The sequence below is a fragment of the Peromyscus maniculatus genome, chromosome 23 (genome assembly GCF_049852395.1).
Source record: "Peromyscus maniculatus bairdii isolate BWxNUB_F1_BW_parent chromosome 23, HU_Pman_BW_mat_3.1, whole genome shotgun sequence".
Taxonomy (NCBI): Eukaryota; Metazoa; Chordata; class Mammalia; order Rodentia; family Cricetidae; genus Peromyscus; species Peromyscus maniculatus.
The window spans coordinates 727,313-742,537 of record NC_134874.1 but is presented as its reverse complement, the minus strand read 5'-3'; the positions used below and the strand labels follow the sequence as shown (position 1 = coordinate 742,537).

Below are 15,225 nucleotides of genomic sequence, written 5' to 3'. Positions count from 1 at the left end.
GTCGGCTGGGGGGAGATGGTCCCCTAGGAGGAAAGGAAATGCCCTCTGTGACATAACACAGAACATGTGGTCAGGTTTTCCTAGTGTCAGCCACCTGCTTTCCTTTCATAGTTCACAGTCAGAATAAAACACATTGCATTAGAATTCATATTCTGATACCCAAAGGCAGCTTGTCTCCTGTATAAGAAGTGACACTTCAAAGCTCTAATGCTGAGGTTTAGAGAATATCTCTGCTAAGAAGATGTGGTTTCTCTGATAACCTATAAAGGTAGACACACAAATGGATGGAGTTGAACATGCCAAGGGAAGCTTAAGAGGAAATGGACTGGCCTCACCAGATGGTGCTACAACAGTTTAAGAGCCATACACTAAGCAGTTAAACTTGTCACACAATTCATACTTTCCTTCTTTCTTTTTCCTTTTCTTTTTTTTGATGCCCACCTCCCAAGTGCCAGGATTAAAGGCGTGCACCACTGTGCCCAACTGAATTTAAACTGCCTTGGTTTAGGCAGCTGTGCCAAGTACTGTGATAACATTCTTACGTTAACTTTCTAGACATCCGGAGGTTCTGCTCCTGCTCAGGTGGTCCACACCCAGCAACGAGCAGTTGGTTCCCCAGCCACGGCCACCACTGACCTGGTGTCCATGACAACAACTCAGGGTGTTCGAGCAGTTACTTCCGTAACAGCCTCAGCTGTGGTCACTACCAACCTGACTCCAGTGCAGACCCCAACCCGGTCTTTAGTGACCCAGGTGTCCCAAGGTGAGAGGCTTGGTATTTCTCTGAGCCACTATCTGCTATTAGAGCTTCTAGCTTGCAGATATTGTCCAGGAGAGCTGAGGATGCCATGGTCTAAAAAGCCAACCTCTTTTACAGCCACAGGAGTTCAACTACCTGGAAAAACCATCACTCCTGCTGCCCATTTCCAGCTTCTTAGGCAGCAGCAGCAGCAACAGCAGCAGCAGCAGCAACAGCAGCAGCAGCAACAACAGCAGCAGACCTCCCAGGTGCAAGTTCCACAGCTCCAGGGCCAGGCCCAGTCCCCTGCACAGATCAAAGCTGTGGGCAAGCTGGCACCGGTGAGCATATCCTTCACCATAATATCACAGGCATACCTGGCCTGTCTGCAGTTCAGAACCTATTTTACAAAAATCGGTTGTAGTCTTTAGGTAGAGAGCCTGCTTTCTTGTATTTAACACAACTTTCCATCCAGTGTGAATCACGCTTCTAAGAAGCATTAGGAAACCTTAGCTTCCTGCCAGCAGGTGCATCTCCAAGCTCGACTCCTGTGCATTGTATTGCCACAGCTCGTTTTCCAGATGACTGAAAAGCCTGAGTGCACCATTCTTAGAGGATAATGTGAAGACACTCCTCACTGCTCCTCTTTAGGAGCAGCTAGGTCAAAGAATGCTTCCTTCTCTTGTTGCTTATTTGAAAATTGATGTTCCTAGTTTTGCCAGTCTGTCATCTGGCTGTATTTTGTGCTAATGTGTTTACTTTAGAAGGAAATGTTATGTCTTTGCAACAAATGCAGAATCAGAGGTATGCAGCATCAAAAGGAACCAGAGAAACAGATCCAATGTGGACAGATTGACTGCTTGGGTCTAACCTTGTGAGCTGCTGGTCAGAGGCTTGACTCACTAGAGATGAGATGAGCTGAGGCCACTTCTGTGATGCTTGGGAAGAACAGTTCTGTCAGTATTCTTTTGGGACCTCCAGAGTGTTTTTTGCCACCTTAACCTTTTGAGAAGTGGTAGTGAGGTACCTCAGATGAAAACTACCCAGCTGTGTGTGTGTGTGGCTATTACACACGTCTTCAATCATTTGATATGCCACAACTTAGGACATTCGGTTCCTCATTCAGCAGTTATGTTTCAGGGCTCCAAAGCCCCCCAAAGCTGTGGCTGCTGAATTAGACAGCCCTTTTTCTTCCAGTAAACCAGAGTAATTGTTCTCACTACTCAAAGTCCATCAGGGGAAAATTGTCTGATAGCTTTGACTCCAGCATTGAGACTGCTCCAGTCAGCATTTCTCACCCACTCCAGCTGCCAGGAGTCCTGAGCATCCTCTTGTTCCTTTCTTCTTCACCCACATTCTCCTAATTCAGTTTCAAAGCCATTGCCATTTCTGATAGATCCAGAGAGATCTGATAGTTATGAACAACTCATATACTTGTGAGAAGGGGATGCCCCTGCCCCCTCCTTTTAAATGTTTTTTTGAACTAGTGTCCTGATAACTTTGTCTGTTTTTTGAGTCAGGTAGTATCATGTAGCTGATGTTGGCCTTGAACACCTGGCCCTTTCCTCTTTACCTTCGTTGTGCTAGAATTGCAAACTTGAGCCACCATGCCCAGCTCACTACCTGTTATCTTCATAGGGTTTACTGCCAATATTATTGATGGAATTTAGTTACACAGTCATGAATCTAGTTAAACTGACTTGTGAGAGATAAGAACCCGGAAAGCTTGCTGTGAACTTAATGATCTGTCAAGTTTCTGTCCCCCATTTCCTTGGTGAAGTGCTGATTTTCATTCAGTGCCCAATTGGTTGTGAGGATGGTTTATATTCTGCATATCAGCTAATGTACATGAATTCTTAGTAGATGGAGAGGGGCTTATGGTTAGTTCACGTGGAGAACATACCTTATTTGGGTTTCAGGAACATATCATCAAGATGCAGAAACAGAAGATGCAGCTGCCACCTCAGCCCCCACCACCGCAGGCCCAGCAAGGTCCCCCACAGCAACCGGCACAAGTGCAAGTACAGACCCCACAGCCCCCACAGCAGCAACAGAGTCCTCAGCTCACCACAGTCACCGCTCCACGGCCTGGGGCTTTACTCACAGGCACCACTGTGGCCAACCTCCAGGTGGCCCGGCTTGTAAGTTCCAGTTCATTTATTTATTGTCCATCTTTGCATTTACCCGAAGTGCTTTTGGTTTTGTTTTTTAAATAGCCCGGGGTGGGTTGCAACTCTGTAGAGTTGTTTTTCTTCTTCCATCTTTACATGGGTCACCGAGGGTAAACTCAGGTTGCTAGGCTTGCACAAGCACCTACCTGCTGAGCCGTCTCAACAGACACCATCACTGCATTTCAGTCAGGCTTCTGCTGCTTGCTCAGGAGTCAGTTAGGTCTTGTGGCAGACTTAGATGTGAAGCAGAAGATTTGGTCCTTACAGAGGGTGAAATATTAGACTTGTGACAAATTGTGCTAACACTACTCATAGAACTATCGAAGTGTCACTAGGTGTGTTAGGGACAAAATGGTTGGGGATAACAGAAGGTGAGTAGTGAGGGGTAGGCACAGCACACTGGCTGTCCTGTTCTTTACAGTGGAAGGGTAGGGGCAGTGCCAGTATGGCTAGAGCACGGAACACAGTACAGTATGCTGCAGTCACCCCAGGTTCCATGGCCAGCCAACTAGTGATCACTTGGCAGCAGGGAGAACTGTTGAGGATTTGAAGGAAGGAACATAGCAAGATAGTGTGTCTGAGGAGATGCACACACTGCGGTCAATGTGCTGTGGATCTTCTGTGTCACAGCATCCAGTGATGGGTGCCCCTTGGAGGGCTTGCCCAACCAGTGCTGCCCTAGGAGCTCTGTACCAGTCTGCTGGTGTTTTGTATTATGAGCTACCTTTAACAAGTGAAGGAACTGTGGCACATGGGCTAATTAGATCCTTTACTTGGCAACTATAGCTTGAGCTAGGACTGGAGTCCCAGGTATTTGGGCTCTGCTCTGTGTGTAGGTCTTCGTGAAAGGCCCCCTCCACCATAGAGGGAGTCTGAGGATGACCTAAGTAAAAAACGAGCCTGTTGTGCCTGTGTTTACAAAACTGAGTCAGGAGAGGGGTAACAGATAGTTGTAGGTAGGAGCTTAATGAGCAGTTGCAGAGTAGATTTTAGTATTTAGGCCACAAACCTTACATGCTCGTTAATATAATAGTGCTCCCTGTCTCCTACAGAAATAGTGGGCAGTTACAAAGCTTTTGTCAGTGATAATGAGGAGATCAAATGACTAAATGTTCACTAAACGGACTTAAAGGGTGGGTTAGCAACTGGATTACTTTGTTTATCATGGCGGGGAAGTTGTGGCATTGTGGAAAAGGAGACAGGTGACATTGCCTCTGCACTCAGGAAGCAGAGAGACAAATGGTGGTGCTCTCCAAGCTTCACTGCTCCTTTTACCTGTTGTTGAGTCTGGGCTCCCAGTCCATTTTCAGGGTGGGTCCTCCCCTCTCTGCTCTGCAACCTCCTTACAGACTTTCCCAGAGGGTTGTCTCCTGGGCAGTTGTAAAGCCAGTCAGATTGACAGTGAAGGTTAACCTTGCATCAAGCAGCTCTGGAAGTGACTGTGCAAAGGGAAGAGGCGCTCGTTCTACTGCTGCGTGTTTCACAGATGGAAAAGATGCCTCGCAGACTGAATGTCAGTTTCAGTCCCCTGTCTGTGGGCACTCGAGGGCTGTGAATAGCTTTTGTTTCTTTTTTGTTTATGTGTGTTTGGATAATCTTATACATACAAAAGTTGACTCATTTCCATTTGCCTTTTGTAAAATGTAATTTAGGGAGAAAAATGCTTGGTAGCGGTGTGGGAAAACTGTAGGATCGGGTAACCTGGGGTGTGTTTTCAGATGGGTGGTCATGGCAGTGCTCTGGGAGGGAAGGGCAGTGGAAGCCAGAGGATGGAAAGTAAGTGGCACAGAACAGGGAACAGAGAGGAGTGCTTGGAATCTTATGAACACCAGAACATGGCAGCAGGGCGAGTCCACAAGTCTTGTACATTCTGTCCCCATGTGTCTGTCAGTGACAAGCACAAGTCTGGGCTGGCCTCGTGATTCTCGATTGTCCTCTAGTGTCACTGCCCTCTTTCCATGTGGTCTGTGTCATTCTCTTGGCTTCTGGTCAAAAAAAAAAAAAAAAAGTTTTTTTTAAAAATAGGAAAGAAAAGGACAGACAATGTCTGAATTTCTCTGGATTCTCCTGTTATTTTCACTGTTTAGACTCGGGTCCCTACTTCTCAGCTGCAGGCACAAGGGCAGATGCAAACTCAGACGCCCCAGCCTGCCCAGGTGGCCTTGGCAAAGCCTCCAGTGGTATCTGTCCCAGCAGCTGTGGTCTCCTCGCCGGGGGTCACGACCCTGCCCATGAACGTTGCAGGGATCAGCGTGGCAATTGGACAGCCACAAAAAACAGCAGGTACCTTCCTGCAGCTTCTTGTTGCTGCATGCAATTCCCAGGTGGCCCTGTGTCCTGGTGGGATCACTGCCTCCCTCTGTCCTGTCGCCCACTTCACACATGCTGTCCTAAGGCTTAGTGTAGCTTCTCTTAGGTTCCAAGTCCCAAGTTTTGGCCCTCAGTTTAACCATTAACGTTCTGACATTTTCCATATGTTTGTCATTTATGAAATAGAAACAGGATGTGTGCTGGTAGTGGTGGCGGTGCACACCTTTAATCCCAGCACTTGGGAGGCAGAGTTAAGCAAATCTCTGAGTTCACAGACAGCCAGGGCTACACAGAGAAACTCTGCCTCAGAGAGAGAGAGAGAGAGACAGACAGACAGACAGACAGACAGATATTGATTGATTGATTGTATATTTAGGGCCTGCAAAGCCTTAGGACAATTCTAGGATTTACTCTTTTCTGAACAGAACCTGGACAAGCAGGGAGCCCTTGCCTAGACCTAACTGACTTGGTGTTCTTATAGGGCAGACTGTTGTGGCCCAACCTGTCCATGTCCAACAACTGCTGAAGCTCAAGCAGCAGGCAGTCCAGCAGCAGAAGGCCATCCAGCCACAAGTTGCCCAGGGCCAGGCTGCCGTCCAGCAGAAGGTATGGCTTCCTTGTGTGAGGTTTCACTTCACTGCAGCTCTTTGATGGGGAGGAGGGTCCAGAGTAAATGGGCTGTGTTAGGATGCAAGGATCCCAAGAGTGTTGGCTTCAGGGTGGAGGTGCTAGTGTGGTCGGTGTCCCTTGTTTTCTTTTCTTTTTGAGATGAATGCTTATGTAAGTGATGATGGTAGGGTGCGTGGCCTCAAGCTGGATGCCAGGTATGGATTTATCAGGCTGGAAGGGACCAGAAATGATTAGGAAAGCAGGAATAGGCTCATCACATGGAGTCCACTGGGACTGTGGGTTCAGGGCAGGGGACACTGCCTTCTGTACTTAGAGTACTTACTGGTGGCATCACCCTGATGGCAGAAAAGTAGGGCGATGCCAGTACTCGGGATGGTCTTGACTGTGTTGTCTCGAAGGTGCTGTGAAGGGGTCAAATAGTGAAGGCTCTTGGCAGCTCCTGAGGATCTGAGTAGGGAGCCTGGTCCTCACTTGACTCTGATCCTCTGCTGTCTTTTCTTCAGCTAACCACTCAACAGATCACTGCTCAGGGCCCACAGCAGAAGGTCGCCTATGCTGCCCAGCCAGCCCTTAAAACCCAATTTCTGACCACACCCATCTCCCAGGCCCAGAAACTGGCTGGGACTCAGCAGGTGCAGACACAAATCCAGGTCAGTATACTGCTGTGTGCACCCCAGTGCAGGTGGCAGGGCCTGCGGAGACTGAGTCCTGCAGGCTGAGGGACAGTGTGACTACCCTAACCTTTTCTGTGGGGCCCTTTCTGCATAGTAGTCATGGAGCCTTCCAGAACACAGGGGAGTCTCACAAATGAGGTCTCACTCATGCTGCTGTATACCAGCTTACTTCGTGTGTGTGTGTGTGTGTGTGTGTGTGTGTGTGTGTGTGTGTGTGTGTGTGTGTGTGTGTTTTACTTTATTAGCTTGTGTTTTGGGTAATTGATGAGATTCCATCTTTTCCTGGTTTATTGACTTTCATGTCTCCTCTGGCATACCTGTCAAGTAGTCTGCCAGGTTAGTTTTCACAGTCTAGATCTAAGTTGCTGTGGTAACATTTGTGTGTGGATTCTCTTTCCACTTAATGGTATCTTCAGATGAGCTATTGGAATATCCAGTCTCTTTCTGGCTAAAGTCTTGCTTAAGAAATCTAGCCTGGGCTGGGCGGTGGTGGCGCACGCCTTTAATCCCAGCACTCGGGAGGCAGAGCCAGGTGGATCTCTGAGTTCGAGGCCAGCCTGGGCTACCAAGTGAGTCCCAGGAAAGGTGCAAAGTTACACAGAGAAACCCTGTCTCGAAAAACCAAAAAAAAAAAAAAAAAAAAAAAAAGAAATCTAGCCTGGAAGCTAGAGAGATGGCTTAATAGTTAAGCTCTTGCAGAGGACCCAAGGTCAGCTCCTAGTACCACAGTGGCTGACTCATGATTGCCTGTAACTCCAGCTTCAGGGAACTCAGCGCCTTCTTTCTTGCCTCTATCTATGGTACCAGCATTCAATATGCACAGACATGCACACATACATAAAACAAAAAGAAATCCACTCCAGAGGTTGTGGCCTTATGATTTTTGCTTTCTCACTTAGGTGTTTAATCCAAAGAGGGGCCTTGATGAAATCTACATATGTGAATGTCTGTTATTTATTTTCAAGGCTGCTTATTAAAATGTCTATCTTACCTCTACTCCATCCTGTTTAGTGTCTATGCCTGTACCACTCGGGTCTCTGGCAGGCATGTTCTCCTCTGTCCTTTAGGACTGCCTGTCTGGTTCTTGCACTTTAAAGTTGGTGATTTTGGAGTCAGTTTGTTTATAACCACGATCCAACTACTGTTAGATCTGCATGGATTCAGTAGTAAAAGAGTTAGAGTTTATGATCTTAGCTTCTAGTTTACCAGGATAATACATCTTCTGTTATGTATGTCTGAAGGGCCTTATAAATCATGTTAGGTGTATTTAGTGTGGTAGTGAGGATTAAACCCAGAATTTTATGTAAGTATGCACTACTGCTGAGCCACATCCACAGTCCTTTAAAAGAATTTTAATTTAGAAACAGTTTTGCTAAGCTGCTAGACAGTTTTGAACTTGTGTAACCCAGGTAGACTATGAATTTGTGAGCTTCCTGCCTTCGCCTCCCAAGTAGCTAAGATTATAAGCAGCTGTGAGCTTCCACGTAGGTTCTGGAAATCAAAGCTAGGTCCTCTAGATTTTTTCCTCAGTTGTTGAGTCATCTCTCCAGTCCTGGTGTTTTGCAAATAGTCTGTATTTTCTTCTTTCTTTTGTGAAGTACTAATATATTTAGACTTTATATTCTTTAGGTAAACATTGATTTTAAGTGCTATTCCACAATATTTTAAATATAGGCTAGGCATGGTAGTGCACACTTTTAATCCCAGCACTTTGGAGGCAGGTGGATCTCCGGTTCACAGTTTGTTCCAGGATAGCCAGGGCCACTCAGAGACTCTGTCTCCAAAAACCAAAGAAAATACAAATATGTCTCTGTAGATAATGGTAATTTTGTACACAATCTTGTTCTCTTATCTAAAACAAAACCTCTGTAGTACTTATAAAAGCTATGTTTATATCATTTTTGTATTTTCGATGTATAATACTTTTAAGAAAATTTCTTCATGCAATATATTTTGATCATATTCTTTCCCCTATCAACAACTCCTCCCAGATCCCTAGACAGAAAGCCAACTTCATGCATATGTTCTTTAAAAAAAAAAAAACCATACTAAAAACTTTCCCCTGGGCACAGGGTCTGCCCTGGAGTATGTTTAGTATACACGGTGACACTGCATTGAAGAACCCAGATTTTCTCTTTCCTAGCAAATAGCTCCTTGGGTAGAGGTAGGTTTTTGTCAACTTTTCCTGTGTTTACATTTCTATTTTCTGGCTTTAGCTGTTAAAAATTTTTAAAGTATTAATTCTTATGAGTGTTTCCACACTCTTGAATTCCAGACTCATGATCCTTGCTTACACAGGCTTTTATGGTTTCCTTTGTGCATGCTTGATGTTACAGAAATTCGACTATAAGATAGTCAACTATTTTGAGAAGGGTTTCACTATTGCTCAGGCTGGCCTTGAACATGGTGTGTATCCCAGGCTGACCTCAGCTTCCAGAGTACTGGGGGTTGTGGGTGTGGACTACCTTATACCACAGTCTGTGTGGAAGTTTTGTAGCTTCTATGATTCCAAGAATTCAACCCAGGGTTTCATGCATGCTATACAAATGCTAAGACAGCCTTGCCCCATATTAGTGAGCTACAGCATCAGTGTTGTTTAAATTTGACAATAGCAAGAGATTTCTGCAACAAACTATCTGCAGGAAGTGAACATGGGGTAGAAAGTTTTGCTTTATAAATCATGAGCTCTCAATTATGATGAATGAAACCACTGGGAAGTCTCAGTGTCTATCCTGGTGAGACCTCCTGGCCCACTGAGCTTGCCTGTCCAGAACCTCTATCCAGTGCCACTAAGAACAGAGTTCACTCCCAAGAAAAATTTAAAATGTGAATCCTCTGGAGTCATTAATGGATTGCTTCTGAAAGTGAGTCAGTTGCTCTTCACCCTCCTAGAATCCAGGTGGGCATACTTGAGATCGTTTCTCCATGTTACCTGCCATTATTTGTTTGCTGAAGAACAGAGAAAGATGTTTGTGCATGTATTTTGTATTTTGAATCCTATGCTTGCCTTGTTTTATCAAAGGTTGCAAAACTTCCTCAAGTTGTGCAGCAGCAAACACCCGTGGCCAGCATCCAGCAGGTTGCATCTGCTTCTCAGCAGGTAGAGTGCACAGAGACTTAGGGGATGGTGGGGGGCACAATTTGTTTCAGAGCAAAATAATAGTGATTATAGAGAATTACTTTTGGGGAAAATGACTTACTGACTGGGGGAAATTTCCAGGGAAGGACCAGACTTGTGCCCCAACCTGTTCTCAGCAGGCACCTTTGTTATGTTCCACAAGACAGGGAGGGCCACAGCATCTGGGGAGGCAGCATGGGATCCAGGTGGAGACAGGCTGGCAAGTGAAAACACCCCTTTGTGAACCAGAGCCCTCTGGCTTGTCTTTCCTTATGGTGCAGTAGTATTTGGTTAAAGTGGTGACATGGTTTTCACTCTAAGCTGCCTGTGAACTGGCTGTTCTCCGGTGACCTGTGCTCTCCTCTTGGCTCAGGCTTCTCCACAGACAGTGACCCTCACACAGGCAACAGCAGCAGGGCAACAGGTGCAGATGATCCCAACAGTGACTGCAACAGCCCAGGTGGTGCAGCAGAAGCTCATCCAGCAGCAGGTGGTGACTACAGCCTCTGCCTCACTGCAGACCCCTGGTGGTCCAAGCCCAGCCCAGCTTCCAGCCAGCTCTGACAGCCCAAGCCAGCAGCCCAAGTTGCAGATGCGAGTCCCTGCTGTGAGGCTGAAGACACCCACCAAGCCTCCATGCCAATAGGAAGGAAACTGGTTGGTACTTGTAGGGCAAGACTGTCTTAACAGAATGCTATACAGTTTTTGGACTCTGGGATCTGCTGCCTAGGTTGGCCAAAGTTGTTTGACTTTCTCCTGTGTGTATGTGACTAGCTGAAAAAGCGACAGTTGCAGTCTTTGATGGTTTCACTGTTTGGGTAGTGCCCACACCAGTCTTTTAAAAAGCCCTTTAGTGTTTCTTTTGTAGTGCACACTACTTAGTACATGGTAGGGGCAGCATGTCCTACAGCAGGCTCTAGCTCAGACATGGTCTTTGGTACTATTGTTCAGGGAGATGCATCATAGTCTTTCAGGAGAGATGACAGTAGACCATTAGAGACCCCCCTTCTCTTTCCAGAATCTGCACTCTTACCTTTCTCAATATGCCAGTGAGGTCCTGGCTTGCATTATGAGCACCCATTTTGTCCTAGTAGGCACTGGCTTTCCTTTGTATAAGGCTCTGGGACCGATACCATCTCTGTATAGCCAAGTTTGTGTTTAGACACACTACTGGGATCCTTTGCAGTATTCTTGTGACAAGCTAGTATGAGTCTCAGGTGCTGTACACATGTATATGGCAGGTGGGGCAGCCTGGTGTAGCTGGTACCAAGGTTACTGTCCCCTTATTGTTGTCCTGGTCTAGTCTGGAGAGCATAGTATTCTTAGGAAGGCATCTGTTGTACCACCCCTCAGCAGCTCTTCATGGATTTTAGATGTCTCAACTGAGCAACAACTGATGCCTGGTTGTGCCTGTCATGGCTAGTGCAGTGACAGGCCTGCAGTTGAAGGAGAAAGGGTTAGGATGGCGTTCAGTCCTATGTTCACTCTTCTTACCACTGTAAGGTGACTTGTGTGCCTTCTTACCTGCCAGAGTGGAAGGTCATGTTCCACATCAGGTCTGAAGCCTGTCTTATGGCCTGGAAGTTAAGTCTGTGAAGTCTATGCTGTCACACTGCAGCCTTGAAGACAGGAGTTGTTGTATTGTTTGAGTATTCTTTCCTGTCACGTTCATCCCACTTTTTTGTGTGCTGTGTGGGCAGGAATGTGACAGTACATCCTAAAGCCCAGCCAGAACTCACTTTTGAGCTCTTAATGTGAAACTTGGGGTGAAAGTAGCAATTAGGTGTTGAAAAACCAGAAGAGGTTTAGTGTTTCCTGATCCATAAACCTGTCCTGTATGTGGTCTACAAGCAAAAACCCACCGTGTTTTGGCTTGGTGTGTGCTGTGTTGGGGGAAGAGCCTTTGGAGGATCCTGGCTCCCAGCAGCACTTCCTGTTCCCTATAGTCCTCAGGCAGAACTGAGCTCAGTGGGGTCCTTTGTCAATGTCGCACTCCCCTTTCTCCATCCTTCCTGCTGTTGTGGCAGCATCCTTCAGTGTGCCCAAGACCAGACCAGTGGTTGGGTGGAGTTAGAGGTGGGGAGGTCTTCATTTTTGGTGGTTACTTTCATTCATTTTTCAACCAGATAGCTGTTTGTTTTGTTGGGTTGTTGTTTTTTTTTTTTTGTAATATAAGAAACAGGACTGAAATTGTAAATACTTTGTAAACACAGCATTTGTACTTGAATAGGATTTTAAAAGGACACTGCTGTCCTACCAAGCAAAGGCTAATAAAAGTGACCTTTTTACACCCTTCTTGTTATTTCATTTGCAAGGTGAGAAAACAAAAGAAGCAATGTGGCACCAGAGGCGCTCTGTATGTGTACTGCTCCAAAGCTGCAGAAGGAACAAAGCTTTCTTCCTTTTTAACTCCTTGGCCTTGAAGCCACTCTGTAAAGCCATACTTGGGTTCCTGCACAGCTTCCCACCATATGTCTGCTTCAGGGCTTCACAGTGCCAAGAGGACTGCAGGTTGAGGCCCCTCTTCAGGCACCAGGGAGTAGGCCTTATGAGCAGGAGCTACTTATAAGTAGTCCCAGTAGCAACTATTGCTGCCTCCTTTCAGCCTTGTAAGTGACCAGGTGACCTTGCCTTTCCACCAGTGTACACCCATATAAAATCCTCCCCAAGGCACCTTCCATTATGACACCAGAAAAACAATGTTTAATTTCTACTTAGAATCTCACATCTCATCTTTCTGAAAGGCCTTGGGTTCAGCTCACATCCAGCCTCATTCAGGCAGATCCCCAGGTGGCCCTCCACCTGGCTGGTCTCATGGTCTCCACCTCTTCTGGTGTGTCCACCACCTTCACCAGATGCCTGCTTCTGCACAGACCCAGACAAGCTTTAATGACTCAGGCCCAACAGGTGACACTTGGGTGCTGATCTTGTGTAGTGACAAGATAGCAGATGTGATCTTTTCTGACACTGCCCATAAACATGGCTGGCCCTCAAGGAAGGTGGGGTGGTGCACACCCTTACTCCTCATCAGAGAGGCAAAGGGGGACCAAGCTAGCCAGGGGCTTTCACAGAAGAGGAATGGAAAAAAAAGGACTTCCACTCACCTGCTTGCCTATCAGTCACCACACCCACTGCACAACCCTAAGGCTGTATAGCCTCTGACCCCAGACCCATTTGGCCTGCCTATCAAGACATCCTACCCACTTCACTATTGAGCATTGTATGGAGTCTGACATAGAACTCCAGGCAGACACCCCCACACCAAGACACCATGGGGATCACACAGTATCTGGCCACTGCTCCACTAACCTTCACTTGAGGGCGGTGTGGCATCCTGTAACCCACCTTCAGAGCACTGTCCACTTCCACAGTGACTCGAGCCCCTGCTACCCAAGGACCACCTACAGAACCCAGTAAGGCCCCTGCAAACTTCTGAAAATTGGCATTAACAATCTTCTAAGCCTGAAAGTTTATTCCTAGGCTCAGAGGTTGCACTTACACCTCTCACTTACCCTAAGAACTGACAACCAAATGCTATTCACTTGGTCCACACCTGACAAGTTGAAGTAACTTAACAGCAAGCAAAGATCCAAACACCCACTCAATAAAGGCAAGACCAGATAACCACATCAAAAACACTACCAATGACCTTATTCCTGATGCCTAGGTCCCATCACAAAAACAAACATATAAAACAAATGCGTCTAACAGTCTACCCAAACACTAGAGCAGCCTATAGAACTTTCTCCAAAGTCAACCATATATGAGTATACAAAGCAAGTCTCAACCCTGCATTCCATCTGGCTACAGAGTGAGGTAACCCACACTCAGAAAGACAAACATGGTATGTGTTCACTCATACGTGGATACTAGATGTAAAACAAAGGATGACTAGACTGCTACTCACAACTCCAGGGAGGCTACCTAGTAAAGAGGACCCTAAGAAAGACACAGGGATTGCCCAACAACAGAGAAATGGATGAGATCTACATGAGCAAACTGGACATGAGGAGGGGGGGTAATGAAGGGCGAGGGTCGAGGGAAAGAGAGCTTAGGGGAGTGGGAGGTCCCAGCTGGATCAAGAACAGAGTGGGAGAACAAGGAAAGAGATACCATGATAGATAAAGACCCCAATGGTAATAGGAAGAAGCAAAGTGCTAGAGAGGTCCCCAGAAATCCACAAAGCTACTTCCACTATAGACTACTGGCAATGGTCAAGAGAGTGCCTAAACTGACCTATTCTGGTGACTGGATGGCCAAACTGTCATGCTAGAACTCTCATCCAGTGATTAATGGAAGCAGATGCAGAGATTCACGGCCAGGCCCCAGGTGGAGCACCAGGAGTCCAATCGGCGAGAAAGAGGAGGGATTTTATGAACAGAGAATTGTTGAGACCATGACTGGAAAAAGCACAGGGACAAATAGTCGAACTAGTGGAAACACATGAACTGTGAACCAATAGCTGAGGGGCCCCCAACTGGACCAGGCCCTCGGGATAAGTGAGACAGTTGATTAACTTAACTGTTTGGGAGGCCCCCAGGCAGTGGGACCAGGACCTGTCCTTGGTGCATGAGCTGGCTCTTTGGAACCTGGGGCCTATGCAGGGACACTTTGCTCAGCCTTGGTGTAGGGAGGAGGGGACTGGACCTGCCTTGACTGAATCTATCAGGTTGAACTCAATCCCCAGGGGAGTCATTGACCTGGAGGAGATGGGAATGGGGAGGGTGGGCTGGGGGAAGGGCGGCAGGAGGAGGGAGGAAAGGGGAATCCGTGGCTGATATGTAAAATTAAATTAAATTATAAAATAAAAGAAAAAACCCCACAAAAACTCATGGAAGCTAAACACACCACTGGATAAAAACAAGGGGAAAAATCAAGAGGGCAGTTAAATTCTTAGAATTAATGAAAATGAAAGCAGTCAGGAAGCAGAGACAGACAGATCTCTGAGTTCAAGGCCAGCCAGGTCCACATAGCTAGTTTCAGGACAGTCTGGGCTACACAGAGAAATCCTGTCTCAAACAAAACAAAAAGAATGGAAACACAGTATACCAGAATCTACAGGGCACAACGAGGGAGGCAGTCATAAGAGGAAAGGTGGTATCACTAGGACCCTGCTTCCAAAAACTGGAGAGCGCTTATGTTAATGACTTAACCTTTCACCTAAAGGCCTTTGAAAAACAGCAAGAGAATAGAAGGAAACCACACATCTCTCTCAGGGTCATCACCATCTTTCCTTTGTGTGGGATGGCAGGCCCCAGCATGCTGAAATAATAAATGTTCTTGCTGATTGCATAAGTTGATGGTGGTCTTTTGTGGGACTTCTCCAGGGCCCTAACAAATACACCACACATAATCACACTCAAGGACAGAAACCACATGATCATCTTACTGGATTCAGAAAGGGCCTTTGACAAAATCCAACATCTCTTCATGATAGAATCCCGGAGGGGGTACATGTTTCAACATAATAAAGGCAATATATAACTATATAGCCAGCATGCTAAATGAGGGAAAATCAAAGCTTTTCCACTAAAATCAGAAATAAAAATGTCCACTTTCCCTTCTCATGATCAATATTGTACC

At 46.4% G+C, this 15,225-nt stretch overlaps 1 protein-coding gene across 46 annotated transcripts in view; it reads left to right on the top strand.

Annotated features, from left to right (window-relative positions):
• The window catches only part of Ep400 (E1A binding protein p400), a 111,355-nt gene extending 99,423 nt beyond the window's left edge, over positions 1 to 11,932 (top strand). For 39 of the 46 annotated variants that reach the window (XM_076561159.1, XM_076561166.1, XM_016002601.3 and 36 more), the window contains 8 exons: positions 556 to 763; positions 878 to 1,080; positions 2,659 to 2,880; positions 4,998 to 5,193; positions 5,702 to 5,826; positions 6,354 to 6,500; positions 9,547 to 9,624; positions 10,016 to 11,932. In XM_076561159.1, coding sequence (XP_076417274.1) covers positions 556 to 763; positions 878 to 1,080; positions 2,659 to 2,880; positions 4,998 to 5,193; positions 5,702 to 5,826; positions 6,354 to 6,500; positions 9,547 to 9,624; positions 10,016 to 10,288 — 1,452 coding nt within the window. In that variant the 3' untranslated portion in view covers positions 10,289 to 11,932. The remainder of the gene's footprint in view (positions 1 to 555; positions 764 to 877; positions 1,081 to 2,658; positions 2,881 to 4,997; positions 5,194 to 5,701; positions 5,827 to 6,353; positions 6,501 to 9,546; positions 9,625 to 10,015) is intronic. The other 7 variants (XM_076561178.1, XM_076561171.1, XM_076561155.1 and 4 more) reach the window with 2 other exon arrangements.
• The last annotated feature ends 3,293 nt before the right edge of the window (positions 11,933 to 15,225 follow it).